This window comes from Buceros rhinoceros, unplaced genomic scaffold, assembly GCF_000710305.1.
Source record: "Buceros rhinoceros silvestris isolate BGI_N320 unplaced genomic scaffold, ASM71030v1 scaffold5557, whole genome shotgun sequence".
Classification (NCBI taxonomy): domain Eukaryota; kingdom Metazoa; phylum Chordata; class Aves; order Bucerotiformes; family Bucerotidae; genus Buceros; species Buceros rhinoceros.
Genome location: NW_010423856.1, coordinates 76,914 through 96,034, shown reverse-complemented (window position 1 = coordinate 96,034; position 19,121 = coordinate 76,914). Strand labels below are relative to the sequence as shown.

General features: G+C 37.4%; 1 protein-coding gene across 1 annotated transcript in view; it reads left to right on the top strand.

Annotated features, from left to right (window-relative positions):
* Nucleotides 1–15,910, top strand: part of SEMA3A (sema domain, immunoglobulin domain (Ig), short basic domain, secreted, (semaphorin) 3A) — a 48,356-nt gene extending 32,446 nt beyond the window's left edge. Inside the window, exons 10-13 of the mRNA XM_010140569.1 lie at nt 2,530–2,687; nt 6,839–6,906; nt 12,912–13,054; nt 14,337–15,910. Coding sequence (XP_010138871.1) covers nt 2,530–2,687; nt 6,839–6,906; nt 12,912–13,054; nt 14,337–14,792 — 825 coding nt within the window. The 3' untranslated portion in view covers nt 14,793–15,910. The remainder of the gene's footprint in view (nt 1–2,529; nt 2,688–6,838; nt 6,907–12,911; nt 13,055–14,336) is intronic.
* The last annotated feature ends 3,211 nt before the right edge of the window (nt 15,911–19,121 follow it).

Below are 19,121 nucleotides of genomic sequence, written 5' to 3'. Positions count from 1 at the left end.
GAAAGACTGCATTTTGGGCAGTACCTTGGGGCAAACAGAAACCACTGGATTGCTTAAAACATTAGTCTCCTCAACTTTGTTGGGATTATGATACTTTTGCAAGATTTTTTAGAGGACAACTCTTTTCCCCCCTTTGGTTTGATCTGATAATCAGATGATTTATTAAGTTAACAGCCTCTTGGGAGAGACTCTTTGCCCAAAAGGCAGCTTGTCTGTGTATGGCAAAGCAAGGTCAGACCATTGATGCAAATCATTCTATTAATATTTTCCAAATTTCATACTGCCTGGATTTATATACTATTAGTGTCCAGAATAATGATCACCAGCTGGAGACTAAAAACATGATCAGAAGAACAGCAAACAAGGCAGCAGCCTTCGGGCTACGCAGCACCTGAAACACATGCTGTAGTTCACTCCCTGAACTCTATGAACTTATCTTCAAGGAGTAGATTCTTTAAGTAACCCTGTTTTGGCCTCAGATTGTTTTTCCTTATATTCTTAATGCTTATTCTTAATTCTACAGACATTTTTTAGAAATCAGGGAGGGGGTTTTGACAAAATGAAATTGGTTACAGGGGTACATAGGAAACCATTGCACCATTCTTTATTTTCCCATGTGCAATCTCTGGGTTGATTTTTGTATTAGTTGTGCCACACGTTGCTCCATGCTTATATAGGTATTAATGCCACAATTACATAGGACTCAGATCAATACCATCTGGACATTTAAGATACTTAACTGAAGCTCTAATTTGACCTATGTTGCCTCCATAATCAGTAAAGAGAAAAGGCATCCCTTGAGAAATTGTCAGGTCACCTAAGATTTGAATCGCTGCTCTTTTTGGTGCAGAATGCACCCCTAAGCTGGGTAGTTGATTAAGTGACTTAAGTTAGAGAGAATCAGCTTATTATGTCTGCTGCCTGTCATCTGCTTCTCAAGGTTACAACACTAACTGGGGACTGGTATGCAGAGTTAAGGCTTTGTGAGGAGCTCTGTGTGGTCAGAGATTTTGGCCCGGAGAATGTGGGTTTACAACCCGGCTATGGCACTGTGATAAAGTGAACCAGCTGCTTAGAAAGAGCTTAGTTTTCAATTTACCAGTGAATTTTCCTTTAGGTGCTTTCCTAGTCATGTTTTTCTTGAGAAAATACTGGTGTTTATATAAATGTAAGGGATGTTTCTGTTACAATTAATATATCTGTATAAACTGCCAAGCCGCTGTCTCTGAAAGAAGTTAACACAACACCTTTTATGAGTGTTTTCAGTTTTGCTGTCGCCTGGTATCCAGTGCTCATCATTTCTAGTAGTAGGTGACCTCAGCCACCTTTCAGCCCTGAATTCCCTGGAAATGGTGCTCTGGAACATCACAGTGCAGGACATAAAGGATTTTGATAAAATTTCTTGAAATCCTGTTTTTCACACTATGTTTTTAAAGAAAGAAAACTGAACACAAATCTGTTTTTTCTTGGTGAAAATGCTTGGAGTTGGGCCTTAAAAAGAAATGTATTAATTGCTCCACTGTGGGTGCTGGGTGACAAAGTTTAAGCTTTTGATAGCAAAGCGTCAGTGTTTCCAAAACAGAAGGATTATGCCGTTTACTTTTTGTTTATTTATTTTGTTTTACTCTAGTTTTGCATCTCGGAGGGAACTGTATTTACTTACTACACTTATACTTGTTTTCTTTGTGAATTAGTGCTAAGCTGAAATATCTCTGTTTGGACTTTCACGTGGGATCAGTAGTTCAGTTTCCTTATGTCCCTCTGGGGACAACTTCCTAATGAATCATATGAATTTGATATCAGAGAGGAAATTGAGAGAGACAAGATATTCTGTTGTGATGCCATACAAAGCTGTAGTTCATTTCGCGTGCACGTTTTTTTATTTACTTCATGGCTTCTCTGCGCATTTGAACTACATCTTCCACTCAACACCAGTTTTTATCCAAATTAAAGTACGCCATCTTCCCTCATTAAAGTTGTATTTGTGACCTATAGAAAAGAGTATGAAGCATCAGAATTATCAGACGTGTAAAGAGCTGCATACATGACAACACTTCCAAGCTGAGATACCTTAGTATCAGTCTGAAAAAATTTACCTTAGGTTTTCCCCCAGAGATACACAAGTGAAATTCATATACAGGAAATTTATGTTACAATTGTTCTCCCTTTTCTTTAAATTCAAGAACATACTCTCCATGGGGTTCATTGATTGTAATGCCTTCTCCGTGCAGGGATCTGATTACAAAGGAAAAGAGTACTTTAATTCTTCTTATTGGAGAAGCTGTTCAGAAAAACCACCAAGAGCTTCATACAAAAATCACAGTTTTTCTTATTCGATTTTTTTTTTTTATCCTGAGGACAATTCTCTCCAATTCTCTCATTCCTTTCGTGTACACCAGGATCGTGATTCTTTATTTTACTTGCAATGATCCTTACATATTGTTATATAACTTTTGTTTATGCTTTCCTAGCAAAAACCTGGTAATTTACTTCCTTTTAATTTTTTTTTTTTGAACTCTTTTGTAACAGCAACAGCTCTACATTGGCTCAGCCACTGGAGTTTCACAGCTTCCTTTACACCGCTGTGATGTGTATGGAAAAGCATGTGCTGAGTGTTGCCTTGCGAGAGACCCTTACTGTGCCTGGGATGGTTCATCTTGCTCACGTTACTTCCCCACTGCTAAGAGGTAGGGACAGTTTCAGATGTCTGCATAGTTTGCTATTTGTTTTAACTGATGGTCTCAATATGACTAGAGGGCTTTGGAGATTTTTCAGGGGACGGTTAACTGGAGCCCATTCTCTTCCAAAGAAAACACAATTGTGGGAGTTACAAGCAATATGAAGTCTTGGTTGATTTAAAGTGAACACTGCTACTTCTTGGTTTGGCTTAAAAAACTGTTGTAAGAAAATATTCAAAAAAGAGTTGTCTCTGAAATGGATTCATAGCTTTATATTCAGTAATAAATAGCAAAAAAAAAAAGAAAAATCCCTTTCTCTAATATGAGGAGGGGTCTTGATATTAAAATTAAAGAACTGCTTGCCCCAGTAAATTATCCTGCATTTTCATTAATTCTAAGTCAAAAGAAATTTTTATAAACCGTTTGGACATGAATGGAAAGTTATTGTCTAGTGATCTATAACATTATTGTTGTTATTCAAAAGCATAACTTGCATGTGTTGGTGTGTGTCTAAGTGCTACCAGACGAGAACCATCACTATTTTACATTCACTCAGAACTGATGCTAAAGGCTTTGCAATGCAACGGTTAAGAGAAAACAGACTCTGCAGGTGAAAAAATCTAATTTTTACAAAAAATTTACAAGTACTATTTGCCTGATCTGATGATTTAAAATAGTGTTTTCTTTGCCTGCTTTTATCTCTGAAATTCTTTCTCTTACAAGGCAGTTACTGACCAGCTTTTAGCTACTGAAGTAGAAATTAGGAATAGGTGAATTGATAATCACTTACAAATAAGAACAGTTATTGGTGTAGTGTTGAGATTCCCATGATAAATTGGCTAAAATGATAAAGTGCACACATTAAATCAAATATGCCAAACATCTCACACTTGTAAAGAAACAAGGAGTTCAAGGTTTTATATACATAAGGAGCCTTTATCTTTATTTTTAAATTGGTAGCAAATACTTAGTTGAGATGCAGGGATTCCAAATTCCAGGTTTGGGTTGGTTGTTGTAGGAGGTGAAATGTGTGAAAAGTGGTGAGCATCATTTTCGTCAGAGGCTTTTGAGGTGGAGGGGATTAAAAACTTGAGGTTTGCATGACAATGTATCCGAAACAAATACTGAAGACAAAAGAAATAGCTGTTCATGGAATATCAGGTTCCATTTTACATCAGGAAACAGTTAATCTGAGACAAACTTTTTGTGTAATTCTGTAGAAAAGAATTAAAAAGGAGAAACCAACTCCGTCCCAAAAAGAGCTGGTCAAATTTTCTCAGCTGCATGGGCTGAATTCAAATCTGTAGTGTGAGTGTGGCAGTTTCTCTGAAGAAGGAGGAAAGAGAGGAGAGGGAACTGTGAGGTTTTCAAAGAAGAGTCTGAAAGATTGATTTGATCTGAAAGTTTTAAGGGTTGGAAGTCAGTGTGGTTGAGTACTGCCTCTGAGTCAAAGGAGACAGTAAGGTCAGGAATCACTGAATCACTCTTCTCTGCTACCGCCCTACTAATCTTTGTCCCTGAACCTCACCCTTTCTCAGCATTCAACTAGCACCATTCCTATTCCCAGCCCATCTCAGGACCCATAGAGCACATCACCCTGTCATTCATCTGCTTGCACTGACAGAAGAAATAGTGCTCTTTGCCTTTTCCTTATCCATCTCTCCCACCTAATAAACAGCAGACCAAGCTCACTATTGCCATCAGAGGGGAAGGGATTGGCACCTCTTCTCACAGGGATTAAGGGGCAGGGTTACAGGGGCTAAAATGGGTTGCAAAGCCACAGAATAACCTCGAAGTGCAGAATCTACTCTTCCTGAGGCCGCTATGGAAGAAAAAGTAAGTCCTGGGAGGCTGGGGTCATGAAAATGCATTCAGAAAGACCACTGTCTCCCACTACATCTCCCCACTTTTCCTCTGGCAGCAGCAGCAGCAGCAGAAAGGTCTGTGTTACTGGGGGAGAGGATCCTCTGTTTACCTGGTACCTGCTGTACCCGCTGCCTCCAAGCCAGCTATGAATGGGGGTACGACAAAAACAGCATTGCTGGAAACAGCTTAAATGTCAACATTTTTCTAGTAATGAATCCTTGTAATTTCAGGCTCCAGAAATATTGGGAAAGTTGAGTCCTGGGGCAATCGCACAGATGCTTTACTAATAGCTAATTTGGGGTTTTGTTTTCTGTTTTTGTTTGGTTGGGTTTTTTCTTATTTTTTAGAAAGGAGCTTTTATGAGCCATTATTTCAATTTCCTTTCTTCCTTTCTTTCTTTCTATCTCTCTTTCTTTCTTTCTCTCTTTCTTTCTTTCTTTTTTTTTTTTTGTAGGTGTATTTTACAAGTCTAAATGACAGTTTAGAGCTCCCATAGTGTGACCACTTAACTTTACCCCATGCAGATGTTCTGGTTCTTATTTCATAAATCATCATGTTGATACAATGGTGATATGTGTGACATGTTCCTGAGATTCAAACTAAACATCTCATCCAAACTCAATTGACAGTAATATGAGTCACTCCACAGACTTCTTCTCTACAAATAGTATCCTATAAATACGCTGCATTTCAAAATTTAGGAAGGAGTAACAAAATTCTATGGTTCCTTATGTTTTGGTGTATTTTTATTCATTGGTAATGAGTAATATGAAGATACCTGAAATTATGATTAGCACATTTTTTGAATCATATATCAATCAACAGAAGGTTCTTTCTTATTAAAGCATGCTAATTCACTAGGATAATTTTAAAGTTTTTATTCAGAAAGTTATAAAAAACACACATTCTGAATTGTTTTTTTTTTTCCAGAAAGAGCCCTGTTGCCATACTTCACATAACTAATTTCGGTTTTAACATTTCAGTAGTCGTCAGTGAAAAATAAAAATCGTTGGATCTTTCAGCCCAGGAGAGTCAGGGGTGCAGCTGATGGTGCCTCTGTGAGAACTCTTAATGTGGGCTGGTGCTGGGCTGCTAGTGAGAGTCTGCAAACAGAGCTAGTGAACAGGGGAGAGAGAGATGGGCTCTGTTCTGCAGAACAATGGCTTTGTAAAACTGTGGGCTGTTGTCACAAGGGAGTGACCAACAGTGCTTTTTACAAGGCTACTTGACTTTTGCATATCCGTTGCTGGATGCTGTAATCTGAAATCACAGCATTGTTCAGCAGCCTAATCCTCTTTGTTCTCCTCTAATTTTGCAAGCCCTCAGGCTTTCTCTGATTCCTAAAGTGAAGTGCTCACACTTGAAACACATCTTTGTTTGCCTTGTTCTTTTTTGTTCTTTTTTTTTTTTTAATATAAAACGCTTTTCTCTGGCTCAGTTGAATTTTGTGTCACAGCTATTTAAATTAAAATAGGAGCAGACAAAGAGAGAAAAACAAATGCAAAATAGAACTGTATTAAAAGGCTTTCTTCTGTGAATTGCAACAATTTTTTTAGCACAGATCAATATGTTTTCCAAAAAAGCCAGTGGAAATCAAGCTGGGGAAAGAATATACTATGTTAAATGGACATGCAACAAAAGTTAGAACCCAGACTCAAGATATAAAGGGCAGGGTAAAAGACATTTCAAAATCTTCCTATCCAAGTGTTTTATTCTGTGTATGCTAAAGACAAAGCCATTTGCAACAGTTTTGGAAAAGGATTTATCAGATCTGTAGTGGCTGAAATAATCTGTGTATTTTAATTTAGATTTTGTAGAAAATCCAGCACTTTGACATTCTTTCAAAGCTGTCCATCCTAACATTTAATTTTAGCTAGAAGATGCCATGGTACTTACTCTGTACTTGCAGAAAAGCTGTTGCTTCTTCATGGTTTTTGTTGCATATTAAACTGTACTGTATATACTCTCATCCCTTAGCAATCCCTGTACCTATGAATCACATCTGTGTTCAATATTGCCAAGAGTTAAAATAAACTTCATAGGTTCAGTGCAAGAGACATGGATTTAACAGTTTCTGAAGTCATTATCTGTAAGAATAAAGGCTGGTTCTACACACCGTGGCAATGCAAGACAAATATAGTACCAACAATATGATTTTCTTCCTAGTGTTGTTCAGGTGCACTTATTACTCCTGTAATTGTACATATATTCCATTCATTCCTCTTCAGGCATGGCAAAGATGAACACTGACCACTGACAAGGTCACTAACATTTTTCAAATATGATATTTGCAGACGTACTAGACGACAAGACATCCGAAATGGAGACCCGCTTACCCACTGCTCAGACCTGCAGCATCATGGTGAGTTATGGGTATGACTGGAGTACAACTAATTGGTATGTAACTTACAGACTGTGTGTGAGAATAGAGGAAGCACACGAATTATTTGTTGGTCTTGAACAGCTGGGAAAGATGAATATAATACATCATTATCCCAATTTAGATTGTTTGCAATGGCCCAGATCAGACACTAAAGACTGTTGGGTTTTGGTTATTTTTCCCTCAAGTTAACAGTTTTAAGCATTTCTATTTTTCTGTTTCCCTTACCTGATAAAACAATACCATCAGGCTAGGCATATTATGTAAGGTAAGAGCCATATCTCCTTCAGAACAGCAAGAAGTAAGTACATGTTTCTTCATATAGTTTGCATAGAATGATAGCCAAACACGTTATTAACTACCTTGGCTAAATATGGAATGGTCTTTGTTGTAGGTGCCACACTAGCGGCCCTTAAGATCAGGATGTTCCTTGCAGTAGGCCTGTCCCGTGTTCTTTCAGCATGGGTTTTCTTTGACATCTTTTGGAGTTTTTGTTGGTTGTGTCGTTTTCACAGTGTATTGACCAGATCTTCGTTTCTTGAATTGTTTGGATGTTAAGTTTCTCACAGTTATGAATTTGTTGCCAAACTCTTCAGAAGATCTTCACGCAGAAAATGAAGTGTCCATTTTGCTCTGAGTTGAAGAGAATACTTAGGCAATACTTCCCTCTACTGGAAAAGAATGATTACTCATGTTTGTAGTGCATCTATAACAGTTAAATCACTGGACAGATTTCTGGGATACATAAAGAAGGGGTGGATGAAAATGGAAATACCTCAAAACCCGTATGTCTTTTCAGTCTTTTTAAATAGCAAGAATGATAAATAATCCAAAGCTGTACTTTGGTGTCAGCTATAATTCACCACCACTACATTTCAGTAATAGTTTTCTCTATTTTTCTTTTTAATAATCTGAAATTCACAACTAACATGGCTATAGATCTTTCTTTTTCTTCTTGATTTTCAGATACAAGTGACGCTACTCAGAGAGGAAAAGGTTTTGGAATCATGTATGAATAGTCTGTGATCAATATGTGGTTGTCATACTTTGAGAACTCATGAATGCACAACTAAGTTTAGATTTTAACTAGACAACATGGACTAGTAGAATGTTCACAAATTTCCAGTTGTGTGATATCTAGTAATGATTATACTGCACAGATGAGACCATCCATATATTGGAGTTGAGATGACATTTTCAGTTCCCCAGGCACTAAACATGGATTTTGAAGCATCTTTTATCTTTACCTTTTTGCTATCTGGATGTTTTACTCACGAGTAAAACTACGATCTGGACTACCACTTCTCCAGTTTTTTAAATGCTCTCTTGCCATTGTTAGCTGTGTTTCATACACTTGTAGGACTGTTCTTTATCTTCATAGTCAAGAAAAGGATTTCAAAACACTTTGATTTTTTTAGATAATATATTTGTCTGAAAAGGTATCTTCTGTCCAAAGGGAAGAGAGTAATCCAGCGCAGCTTATTCATGTCAAACTCAAGGATAGGAAAAAGCTGTTGTGTGGTACACCTGATCACAAGGAGCTTTAATACAGCTTTGTCAAAACAAGCACAGCAAATATGAGGCAATTTGACTTAATGGTGAAATGAAAACAGCATGTTTAGAAGAATCAGTAACTTACAAAAAATACTGAGGGACTGCAGCTCTAGGACCTAGACTTTAAGGATGCTCTGCCACAATACTTAATGAATATTTTAGATTGTTCTTGAGTTAAACTGTCTCTAAATTAATTCTGAGTTGTAAATATATAAAATTATCCTATGTTAACTTTTCATTTATGCACAATCGTGTGTTGCAGAGACAGCTGCATGTCCCATAAACTTCCTATACTAACTTATGCTGAGTTTTTCCTTGGTTATGACTCATAGTTTCTTGGACAATAGATGAAAAAATGGGTTTGTCTAAGGCAAAAATAAACTCCAGCAATCATTTACTACTTGTCTACTCTTTCCTTTGCGGTAACTGCCAGTTGATTCCCCATGTGAACCAGCAGAAACAAGACAAAAGAACAATCTGTTAGTGTATATCTCACTTTTAGAGACATTGCAGAAACTTGCCTTGATATCAGCCTGAGCAATAATGGTTTTAATGAGGTTCAGGTAGCTATTTCTGTTGCCTTTTTCTGCAAATAGTATAGTAGAGAAGTATAGTATAGAAGCAGTATAAAATGACTACACAGCAACATTAGAGGGAGCTGAGAATCCTTAGCTGTACAAATGTCTGGCCAGGCATTAATATTCATATCTAAAAGCATGGTAACTTTTATTCAGCTAAAGAACAGGTTTTTTTTTTAAGCTTAACATACTAGAGCTATAAAGAAATTAAACAAGTTCTTTTTTTTGAAGAATTTGTAAAAGACAAATCATCTTTTTTTAGGTGATGTATCCCAGGGGAAGCTCAGAGAATCAGTCTGAATTTATCTGTGTAGTGATGTTCATTCATGTGCAAAGCAATCTTGGTATAAGTATTTAGTCTTTCATACTTCTTTGGTTAAGTCAGAAATTATGTATTTAAAGGATATTTATCAGTCTGGTAAACTGATACTACTGTTGGGTTCATTTTGGGAATTACATATCTCAGACAGGATTTTGGGTAGAATTTCATAACTAACTTCATGACTTCTATAATTTTCTAATTTCTCCAGCTGCTCTTCTGAACTTCCCAGACTTTCATTCTTCCCCCTAGTCTCTTCAGTTTCTCTCTCAGTCCCAGAGCTGCACTCCGATCCTGTGATTATTCCATCACGTTGCCTACTTTTTTGCACGCCACATGCTCAATTTTACATGAACTTTATAGACACCTATGGACCTGCGTTCTGCTCTCTTAAATCATGGAAATGGAATTTGAAGGCTCTCTTAAATTCTTCGTCGCTGGCTACATGACTGTCACCCACACCACATATTCTGGAGCTGTGAGGAAGTTTAAATGGGGATTCTACCAGTTCCTCTGGTGATCTCTAACATACTAGAACACCATGGACCAGAACCAAGAAAAAACTTAGAAATTTAAATGGTGTCAGAGCACCCACCTTCAAGGCAACTTCCATGGAAAGTTGTGTCTGTCTTTAGATGCTAAGAATAATTAGAAACTAAAAATGCTCAGAGGGCTGGAACACCTCTCCTATGAAGAAAGGCTGAGAGAGCTGGGATTGTTCAGCCTGGAGGAGGCTCCAGGGAGACCTTGTTGTGACCTCCCAGTACTTAAAGGGCACCTATAAAGAGGACAGAGACAGACTTAGTGGGGCCTGTTGCAACAGAACAGGGAGTGATGGCTTTAAACTAAAAGAGGGGAGATTTAGACTAGCTAGATAGAAGGAAGAAATTTTTGCAACGAGGGTGATGAGACCCCGGCACAGGGCTGCCCAGAGAAATGGTAGATTTCCCATGCCTGGAAGCATTCCAGGTCAGGTTGGAGGGGGCTCTGAGCAACCTGATCTAGTTGAAGATGACCCTGCTCGTTGCAGAAGGGCTTGGATTAGATGACCTTTAAAAGTCTCTTCCAACCCAAAACATTCTACGATTCTTTGATCCTAAGGATATCCTAGGTGCCTAAGTTTTCCAGCAGAAACTTCTCTATACACTTAAAAATATGTTACTGCTTATGGGCAGTAGGACACTTGCCAAATAAATATCTATTTTTGTCCTTTGTACTGATATTTAGGATCTAGAAGACTGTCTTCTTGGATCTAATGAGACCAGTGTTACATGTGTTCTGCTCCTCTGTAACTGACTTGGACTATGTTGTGTTCAGGAAGATGCAGTCAAGCGGTGGTGCATGCTATCTGCTGGTTCAATCAGATGTTTAGGATGCGGGAGAAGAGGACTCAAAGTTCACTTAGGATTAGGAGTTTGACTTGATAGCTCTGCTTCCAATACAAGCACCCCAAGTATCAAATTGCTCTTGTTAGAGTTGGGCCACTCTGCAAAAATGATTCAAAGTTCATGGAGCCTGGAAGAGAAGAATTGCAATAGAGCATGCACCCTAGAGTCAAATCCCTGTGTTTCTATCCTTTATTCTGGAAGTCTGTAAGTCTCCGTTTCACAGAAACTTGTCTCTGGAGCAGTAACGTATGTGTTCCAGGCTAGAAAAGGGGACATTTCCTACTGACTGTCTTATGCTGCAGCCCTACATGTGCCACCTGCTGTGGATCCCAGTTCAGATATCAAACTGTCTCTTGTGGACTATGTGAGATTCTTTGGCTGCCTGCTTAGCTTAGTGTGAATTCTGTTCCTAGCTTGAAACAGGACATCAGTTAACCATTCACAATGTTGAATCTGGACACATAAGGTGTCAGCCAACCATTTCCCTTTTCAACCTGTATCTTATCACTTCTAGTTCTATTCAGCCAGTGTCTTCACAAACCTCCAGTTCCTCTGTTTCACTGACAGAGATTTACCCATGCTCCACCTTAGATCTTTCCACCAGTGCCCTTGGCTGTGTTCTCTTCCAGCTCTCTTACCCTTCTCCTGCTGCTTTGCTTTCTAATTCGTTCCTGCATTGCTCCCCATCTTCCTGGCCCAAAGCTGCACTGACATTCTTCATAGGGCTGTGGTTTCTGAGAGATGTCATAAAAGTTGTTTGGCTTAGTTGTTTATACAGCACCCCACTTACTTGCTGGAAAGATTCACAATCCAGAGGAGGAAAGCACTCCCTATTTGTTTAGTGTTAATAGGCCATTTGATGTTTCCTTACAGAGAACTGGGCAAGCTCTAGTTCCTATTCTGTCCCCCATCCCCTCTCCCATCCTTTCTCAGGACTGCAAGTCATTATGGGGACATGACTGCTATCAACATAAACCAGGAGCTCAATTTTATTTTTACCTTTTGCTCAGTCATCTGCCAAAGAGCCTGTGTTTGCTAAACAACATGGCCAATATAATAAAGGCACAGCAAAAGCAAAGAAAACTTGACAAAGGATTTCTCTGAGAGGATTTTAATTAGACATTATTTTCCTGTTTAGATATTTCAAAAGAATTTCTTTAAAAATTTCCAGTGCTAAAGATCAAAAGTGGAAAACGGAAAGAACAACAAATAACGGCAAAGAGACTGGAAACCCCACGAGATCAACACAGTGTTAAATAGCTTACCAACCCCTTCCTCCCCATCTACTCTCTAGGATTATTGTACTGTTACCACTTAAGTCCATAACAGCATTTTAAAGAGCTAAGGTGGAGAGTTGAAACATGATGCCTTACAGCCTCTGCGGTATTGGAGAAGAATCAAATGCCATATAAGTCCTACAGCTATGTGATATTTCCAGCAAGTTGATGAATATCTTGAAACATTGTTGTTACAAAAGGAAGTAATTTATTTAACTTTCTTTTTCCCCTCCCATAATGTCTGGATTATTAACCTCATTACATTTCCATAAATTATATCAGTATGAGAGGAAATGATTAATTGAAGATTGTTTCCTCAAAAACATTATTCCTGGTCATTAACAGCTTCAGCAAACTCCAGTGCCATATAATCTAAACACATTATACTACTTTTAAATAGCCTCATGTTTTATTACTTTGCTCTAAAGTATTATGATCATAGAGCCCAGGAGGCATCATTACAGACATTCTGCAACTAACCCTGAGTTTTCTCTCTGCATACAGTTGGCTATTAAAAATTCTTGTCATGTTCTAGATGTTTCCTTAATGAATAATAATGAGGTTTACACAAAATTTCACAATGAAATTCATTAACTTCACATATCGAGATGTTGACAGCTGTTAGGATTTAAAATACAGATATAAAATATAAAAAACCTACCAGCGATCCTTACAAAGATGAGAAGATGACGGAGGTTTTCCAAATAGCATACTGATATGGGGAAAATTTTCTTTTAAAGTTTTTATCTTTAAACACCTTAAGAGAGACCAATGTCTAAACAAACAAATTCACTAAGCAACTGTAATTTTTCTTTCCTGGTAATTCTAATTGTTTGGGGTTTTTTTTTTCCTCTCTTTTCTTGCTTTACAGATAACCCAAGTGGTCATACTCTGGAGGAAAGGATTATCTATGGAGTAGAGAATAGCAGCACTTTTCTTGAGTGCAGTCCGAAATCTCAGCGTGCCGTAGTCTACTGGCAATTCCAGAAGCAAAATGATGACCGCAAAGAAGAGGTACTGTAGAAAAAATAGAGAAGCAACTAGTCTATGAAGATATCATTGGACCTGAGCCCTTCCCAGAATAATCTCCATCCATATTTTAGTTTAGCAGAATTTCTCTGGACTGCTATAATTTCTGTTGTTCTTCACCATATTCTTTCTCTTACCACCTGAAAATCCCACAAACTCTCTAATAGGTTTTACAGACTGTTACCTCAGAAAACATTCATATCCGCTCCCTGGTCAGACTCCCTGCAAAATACGCTGGTTTTCCATTAGGTATCTCAGAAATACAAGTCAGCATGGCATCTGTGTGCCACCTAAGGCATCATACAAGGACTATATTGAACTTAAGTAATACAAAGACCTTAAAACTGCCTCTGAGAAAAAGTCTAGCTGCATTCATCTAATTACACGATTTGACTGAAATACAACCTAATAGGAGTGTTTTCTGCTTACTGCATGTTCTAAGACTTCACTGAAGATCAGACCGAGACAGAAAAAAGAACTGGGAACCGCGAGGATATGAAAACTTGTACATTTATTTTCATGAAATGCAATACTCATAGTTAATATTAGCAGCTTTAGATATTTTTGCTGTTTATTTTGTTTGCATAAGTAGTAAATTATTTAGAATTTATTTGGTGTGGAGAGCACAGGAAACAAGTTTGTGGCCTTTCTGTCTGAAGCAACATGTGCTTTTAAAAATGAAATTATATTCTAGATATCAGTTCAGAGAAGTATAGTATTTTGGACAGCAACTGTTTGAATATTAAAATTTTGAGGCTGAATCCTTATTGTTTCTTTTTAAATTCTTCATTCATACTCAACACACTTCCATGCATAAGGGTTTTTGTAGTAAGGAATGATAGGAAGACAGAGAACCTTTCCTACACATATATCTAGGCTTGACTAAATGATAAATGTGACCTTGGTAATATAGCAAACACTATCCGTGTTGACTCTGCTGATTAGAGGCTTGCATCTTCCGTAATCTTAGCAGCAAGTCCATCTGACGGAGTTGATAAAGATCTTTGTTCAGCAGCAGGAGGTACTAACGAGTAAATTCTTAACCCCCAAACTCTTTGCCATACATCAGTAGTTTTTCCAGAGTATTTGAGCCTTCCCTAATTACAGATGGCTGGCAAGGGCTTTTCCATTCATGTGAGTTTGGAGAATTTTGGTGAGGTTTTACCAGCTGAAAGGAGCCATACTAAGGAATGATTTATGGTTAGAAGATAATGTTGCACATATATGAAAGATAACTATTGAAATTACCACTTTTTTTCCAATACAGATAAAAGTGGATGATCGCATGATCCGGACAGAACAGGGCCTATTGCTACGAAGTCTTCAACGGAGAGACTCTGGTATTTATCTTTGTCACGCCGTGGAGCATGGCTTCATGCAAACTTTGCTGAAAGTGACGCTGGAAGTAATTGATACTGACCACCTGGAAGAGTTGCTCCATAAAGAAGAAGATGGTGATGCCTCCAAGACCAAGGATGCTACCAACAGCATGACCCCCAGTCAAAAGATCTGGTATAGAGACTTCATGCAATTAATCAATCACCCCAATCTCAACACAATGGATGAGTTCTGTGAGCAGGTTTGGAAAAGAGACCGCAAGCAACGCCGGCAAAGGCCTGCCAATGCGCAGGTGAATACAAATAAGTGGAAGCATCTACAAGAGAATAAAAAAGGTAGGAACAGGAGGACCCATGAATTTGAGAGGGCACCACGGAGTGTCTGAGCTACATTACCTCTAGGAACCTCATCCAAGTAGAAACTTGTATAGACAGATAACTGGAAAAAAATGCAATATTCATGAACTTTTTCATGGCATTATGTGGATGTTTACAAGAGTGGAAAGTTCAAACAATTTCCACCAGGTTTAAATAAAATCCATTTCTAACTTTCCTAGTAAGTCCTTCCTCTCTGCTCTGATTCTAAGACCAGAAAGACAAGAGTTTCAAGGATGATAACTCACCTGGACCTAGCTTACTGCTCCAAAAGTTCTGCAAGTGTTCAACAGGCAAAGTTTTGCCTTCTCTTTTGCCTGAGGTATAAACAAAATGTATTTCATGCTGACATCTTAAAGAAAAGACAAACAAAACTCACCTGTCATCTTCAGCACTACCATTTCTAGACTTATATATAAAACTGCATGAACCCATTAAGCTGATGAACATCTAAACACGTGATTGGACACAAGGATTTTGTTCTTGTTTTGTCTACCAGTTCTCCTGTTTATATGTACTAGAAGAAGAAAAACAATATTGAAAGAGATTGATTGTGGAAATCTGAACAACATAAGCCATCCATCATCTGGAAGAACAAAAACTGTGGAGTACACTGGCCTACTACTGATGACTTCTTTCAGCTTCGATCTAAAGATGTATTTTATTAAAACTATAATTTAAATGTACCATGAAAAATATGCAGCAAATATTAGCTCTTTTCTCAAATAGATTAGACTTTTTGTCTTAGAAATATTGTACTTTCTAATTATTGGTTTAGAGAAAAAAAAACAAAAACCAATCTTCCAATTATGAGCTGCTTTACTCTTTTGTTTGGAAAATCTTCCAGGGGAGCTAGTCACACTGCAGTTAACCTCCTCCCCTTGCAGTAATCTATATGACATGTAACTTCAAAACAATTTTAAGACTAAACTATTTTAACACGAAAGTCGCTGTATAGCATGGAAGTCTTCTGCATTCTTTTTTTCTATGTATGGCATTTGAAATGATTCAACTTGTATAATACCTTGCTATAGATTGAACAGATGAAGAGGAGAGCATTGATTTTCAGTTGTATATTTTTTTTTTTAATTAAAAAAGTAAATAGCATTAAAATACCCTCTACTAATTACAGTCTTGCTTTCTTGGTTCGTAAATATTTGTGATTGCTAATATTTAAATACTGTGGCTCATAGACTGTCATATATCATGCTCACATTCAGTTTAAGGAGTTTTGTTCCCAGCTCAGTGGTAGAAATATGTCCACGCTACTGATTCTCAGTGCTCCATTCTTTCTGTGGGCCAGATCACCCAAATCAAAGTACCAGTACTAGGCCACGTAAAGAGTAACCTCAAAGCCAGCTCTCTATTTTAAGATCTAAGGGACAGTTTTATCTGTGGGTGAGGTCTGCTGCAGCAGTAAACTGGTGAAGTTCAGCTTAAGACTAGTTCATACTACACAGATTATGTGGTCCTGCACTTCTGTCTTTTTCTATATACAGGAGAGCAACAGGGTAAAACAGACAATGTACTTGCACCGTAAGTGTCAGATTAGGGTTATAAGTAGTGGATTTATTCACCTCAGCACAGATGTGCCTTTGGTCCCCAGTTCTATGGTGTCCAGTTCTTTTGAGATCATCTTCCTCCAGCCTCCCATATTTTATCTTGGTCGAGTCTGTAAATGACATAATTTAAATTAATGTCATTGTGGGGAAAATTACTAGAACATAGTCCTTAATTTGCTAAAGGAGCTTTTATATAAAAGTGTGTCTGTATTGATGACTGATCTGTTTTGTTTTTATTCACTCCAGATTATTTATCAATCACTACACTCTGAGCCTTATCAATACAAAGTAACATAACTGCTGTGACAGCTGCTCTCACAATACATCCCAGTCTCCTTGCCACTCACTAATTCAAGTACCGTCCTGATTAGTGAAGCCTTGGCTTCTTGCCTCCTTAGCAATTGGATTGTCACTAATGGCCAGGTCACTTTAGTCACCTTTCAATCTTTTACAGGGCATAAACTTGCAAGATTTTTTGTCATTTAATTCTTTAGCAAAAATTCCTTGAATAGTGTAGGACAACACTGTAAGGCTGTGAATGAGGAAAGCACTTGGGAAATTAGTTTTAAGGCAACTTTAAGTGTCTCTTATGTTTAACTTGACTCCTGTGAACTTTAATATGTCATTAAATTCCCATGGTTTCATGATGTGCTGAATAGGGATGAATTAAAACATAGGTTCAGCTATGTGCTTTCCTGTACAGAAGTATTAATTTTTCAGCTCAGCTTACAATTAATTTCTGAGAATCATTGTCAGCTGAATTATTTCATTGTAATCGCAGAACACTCTTCAGCCTTTTGTGTAGGACTATTGTGTACCATCAAGTCATTAAAGTCCTCTGATACAAAAGGAAACAGTTTTAAAATGAACCTCAGAAAATGCAGTGTGAAAAATACAGATTGATTTCAACAGACCCTAAATGACTTTGTTTCCTATTTACATTTTAATGGAATTGCTATCTAACTTTTTTCCTGTACCATGCTCATAGCAACTGGTTGTGTAGAAACTTGCTCAAAGAACAAAACAAAATGAAACAAAACAAAACCAACCTTTGTCAGCAGGACAAAGAAGAAACAGATCAAATTAAATCAGGGTTCCAAGATGTGTTTTTCTATACAGAGGAAGATAATCTGTGGGAACAAAATTACAGAAGTTGGAATGTTTTTACCATAACCTGTCAGTCTAATTGGACTATTGATATGATCAAATCTTGCAAACTTAAATCCAGTCCTCACTGACACGCGCAGTCTTGTTTATGTCTTTGTATTTGCTTATGCTAATAAGAAGGCAGAAAATTGAGACAGCACTGGAAATTTTTGATTTTCAGGTTCATATTATGGTCAAGTTAATACAGCATTTAATACTGATGTGAAATGAACTTTTTTCAAAGAAGGTAGGCCTTAATCAATGCGTCTATAGAAAGATGCCCTGCAGCTTCAGTAAAATTCATATCCCTGTTTGTGTCATTATTGTTTAAAGCAACATAAGGTTTGAAGATAAAGACAAAAACAGTATTTGTAAATCGTCAATAAAACCCTCCAAACCTCTAGTTACAGACTTTAGGAAAAGTAAATAAAAGTTTGTGTTCAAGCTGGAGAGAAATAAAGGATTTCATTTATAACTAGAAAGATCTATGTTGATTTGTTTTAAGATATTCATTTGCAAGAAACAAAAATGCGTTGAATCTTATTCTTACTCATCTACACTTTGCACTTGCATGAATCACTGAAGATGGGAATTTGTTCAATGGCTCCTAAAAACTGTATGGTTATGTTGAACTATAACACTTCAAACTGAGAAAATGTGTATCTTTGCAGAACAGAGTTAAATCTTCATGACCCAATAAAGTCACTATGTAAAAAAATAAAATAAAATTAAATTAAATGCATGTGAATGCGCATTTACTGATCCTTTTTATGTATTATTTAGTGAATATCAATGGTATGTGTTTAATAGTTCAGTTTTTGCTACCTACACATTAGCCAAAAGAGATGTAAATATTTTTGACTAGATAAGAAGGTACAGTGTAAAGTACTGCTATCTAGAGGTACTCCGTTTTGGTGTGTTCAGCATAATACTAAAATGCAAGACTTTTGCCACACAGGTGATAAGGTGGTTTGTTTGCTATATCAGTGCCAAAGTTATGTGCTTATTCTTTAAGCACATTCTTCACTGGGTAGTAAATAATTCTACTTCTGTATTTACCACTTCAATTCAGATGGGAACTAGAAAACTGGAGAGAAAAATATGTAATGAAACTGCTGCTGTAAATTATTTCTTTTAGCATGTATTCAGTTGTTAAATAAACATTTCCTCCAAATATTTGAAGTTTGCTGTCTTGACTGTTTACATGGAAATGTGCCCTGTAACCTCCATAAGCATATGGAGTGCATTGTTGCTAATATAATGCTATCAATGTATGAGCTCTGTTTACGAGGCCAGAAGGGTTGTTAACTTTGTTAATGACTTTTATTCTGTCTTTTTGAAGACTACAAATTAATAATGGCTGAAATGAAAACTGTAAACTTATCTTCAGCATATCATTTGGCACAACCATGTGCGCTTGTACAGATAAAGCCACAGATAACCCTCCCCCACACACTGTGGCCACGAAACAAACTGTACATCACCCTGGAAGCCGTGCGAATGCCATCAAGTTGTACTTGGTGAAATTCACTCTGTGCGATGCTAATGGCTTAGTACAGCTTCCTTTTGGAAACTGGCTTGCACAGACAGCAAGGGGAACAAATCAGGTTCTGTCTGTTATCGACATACCCT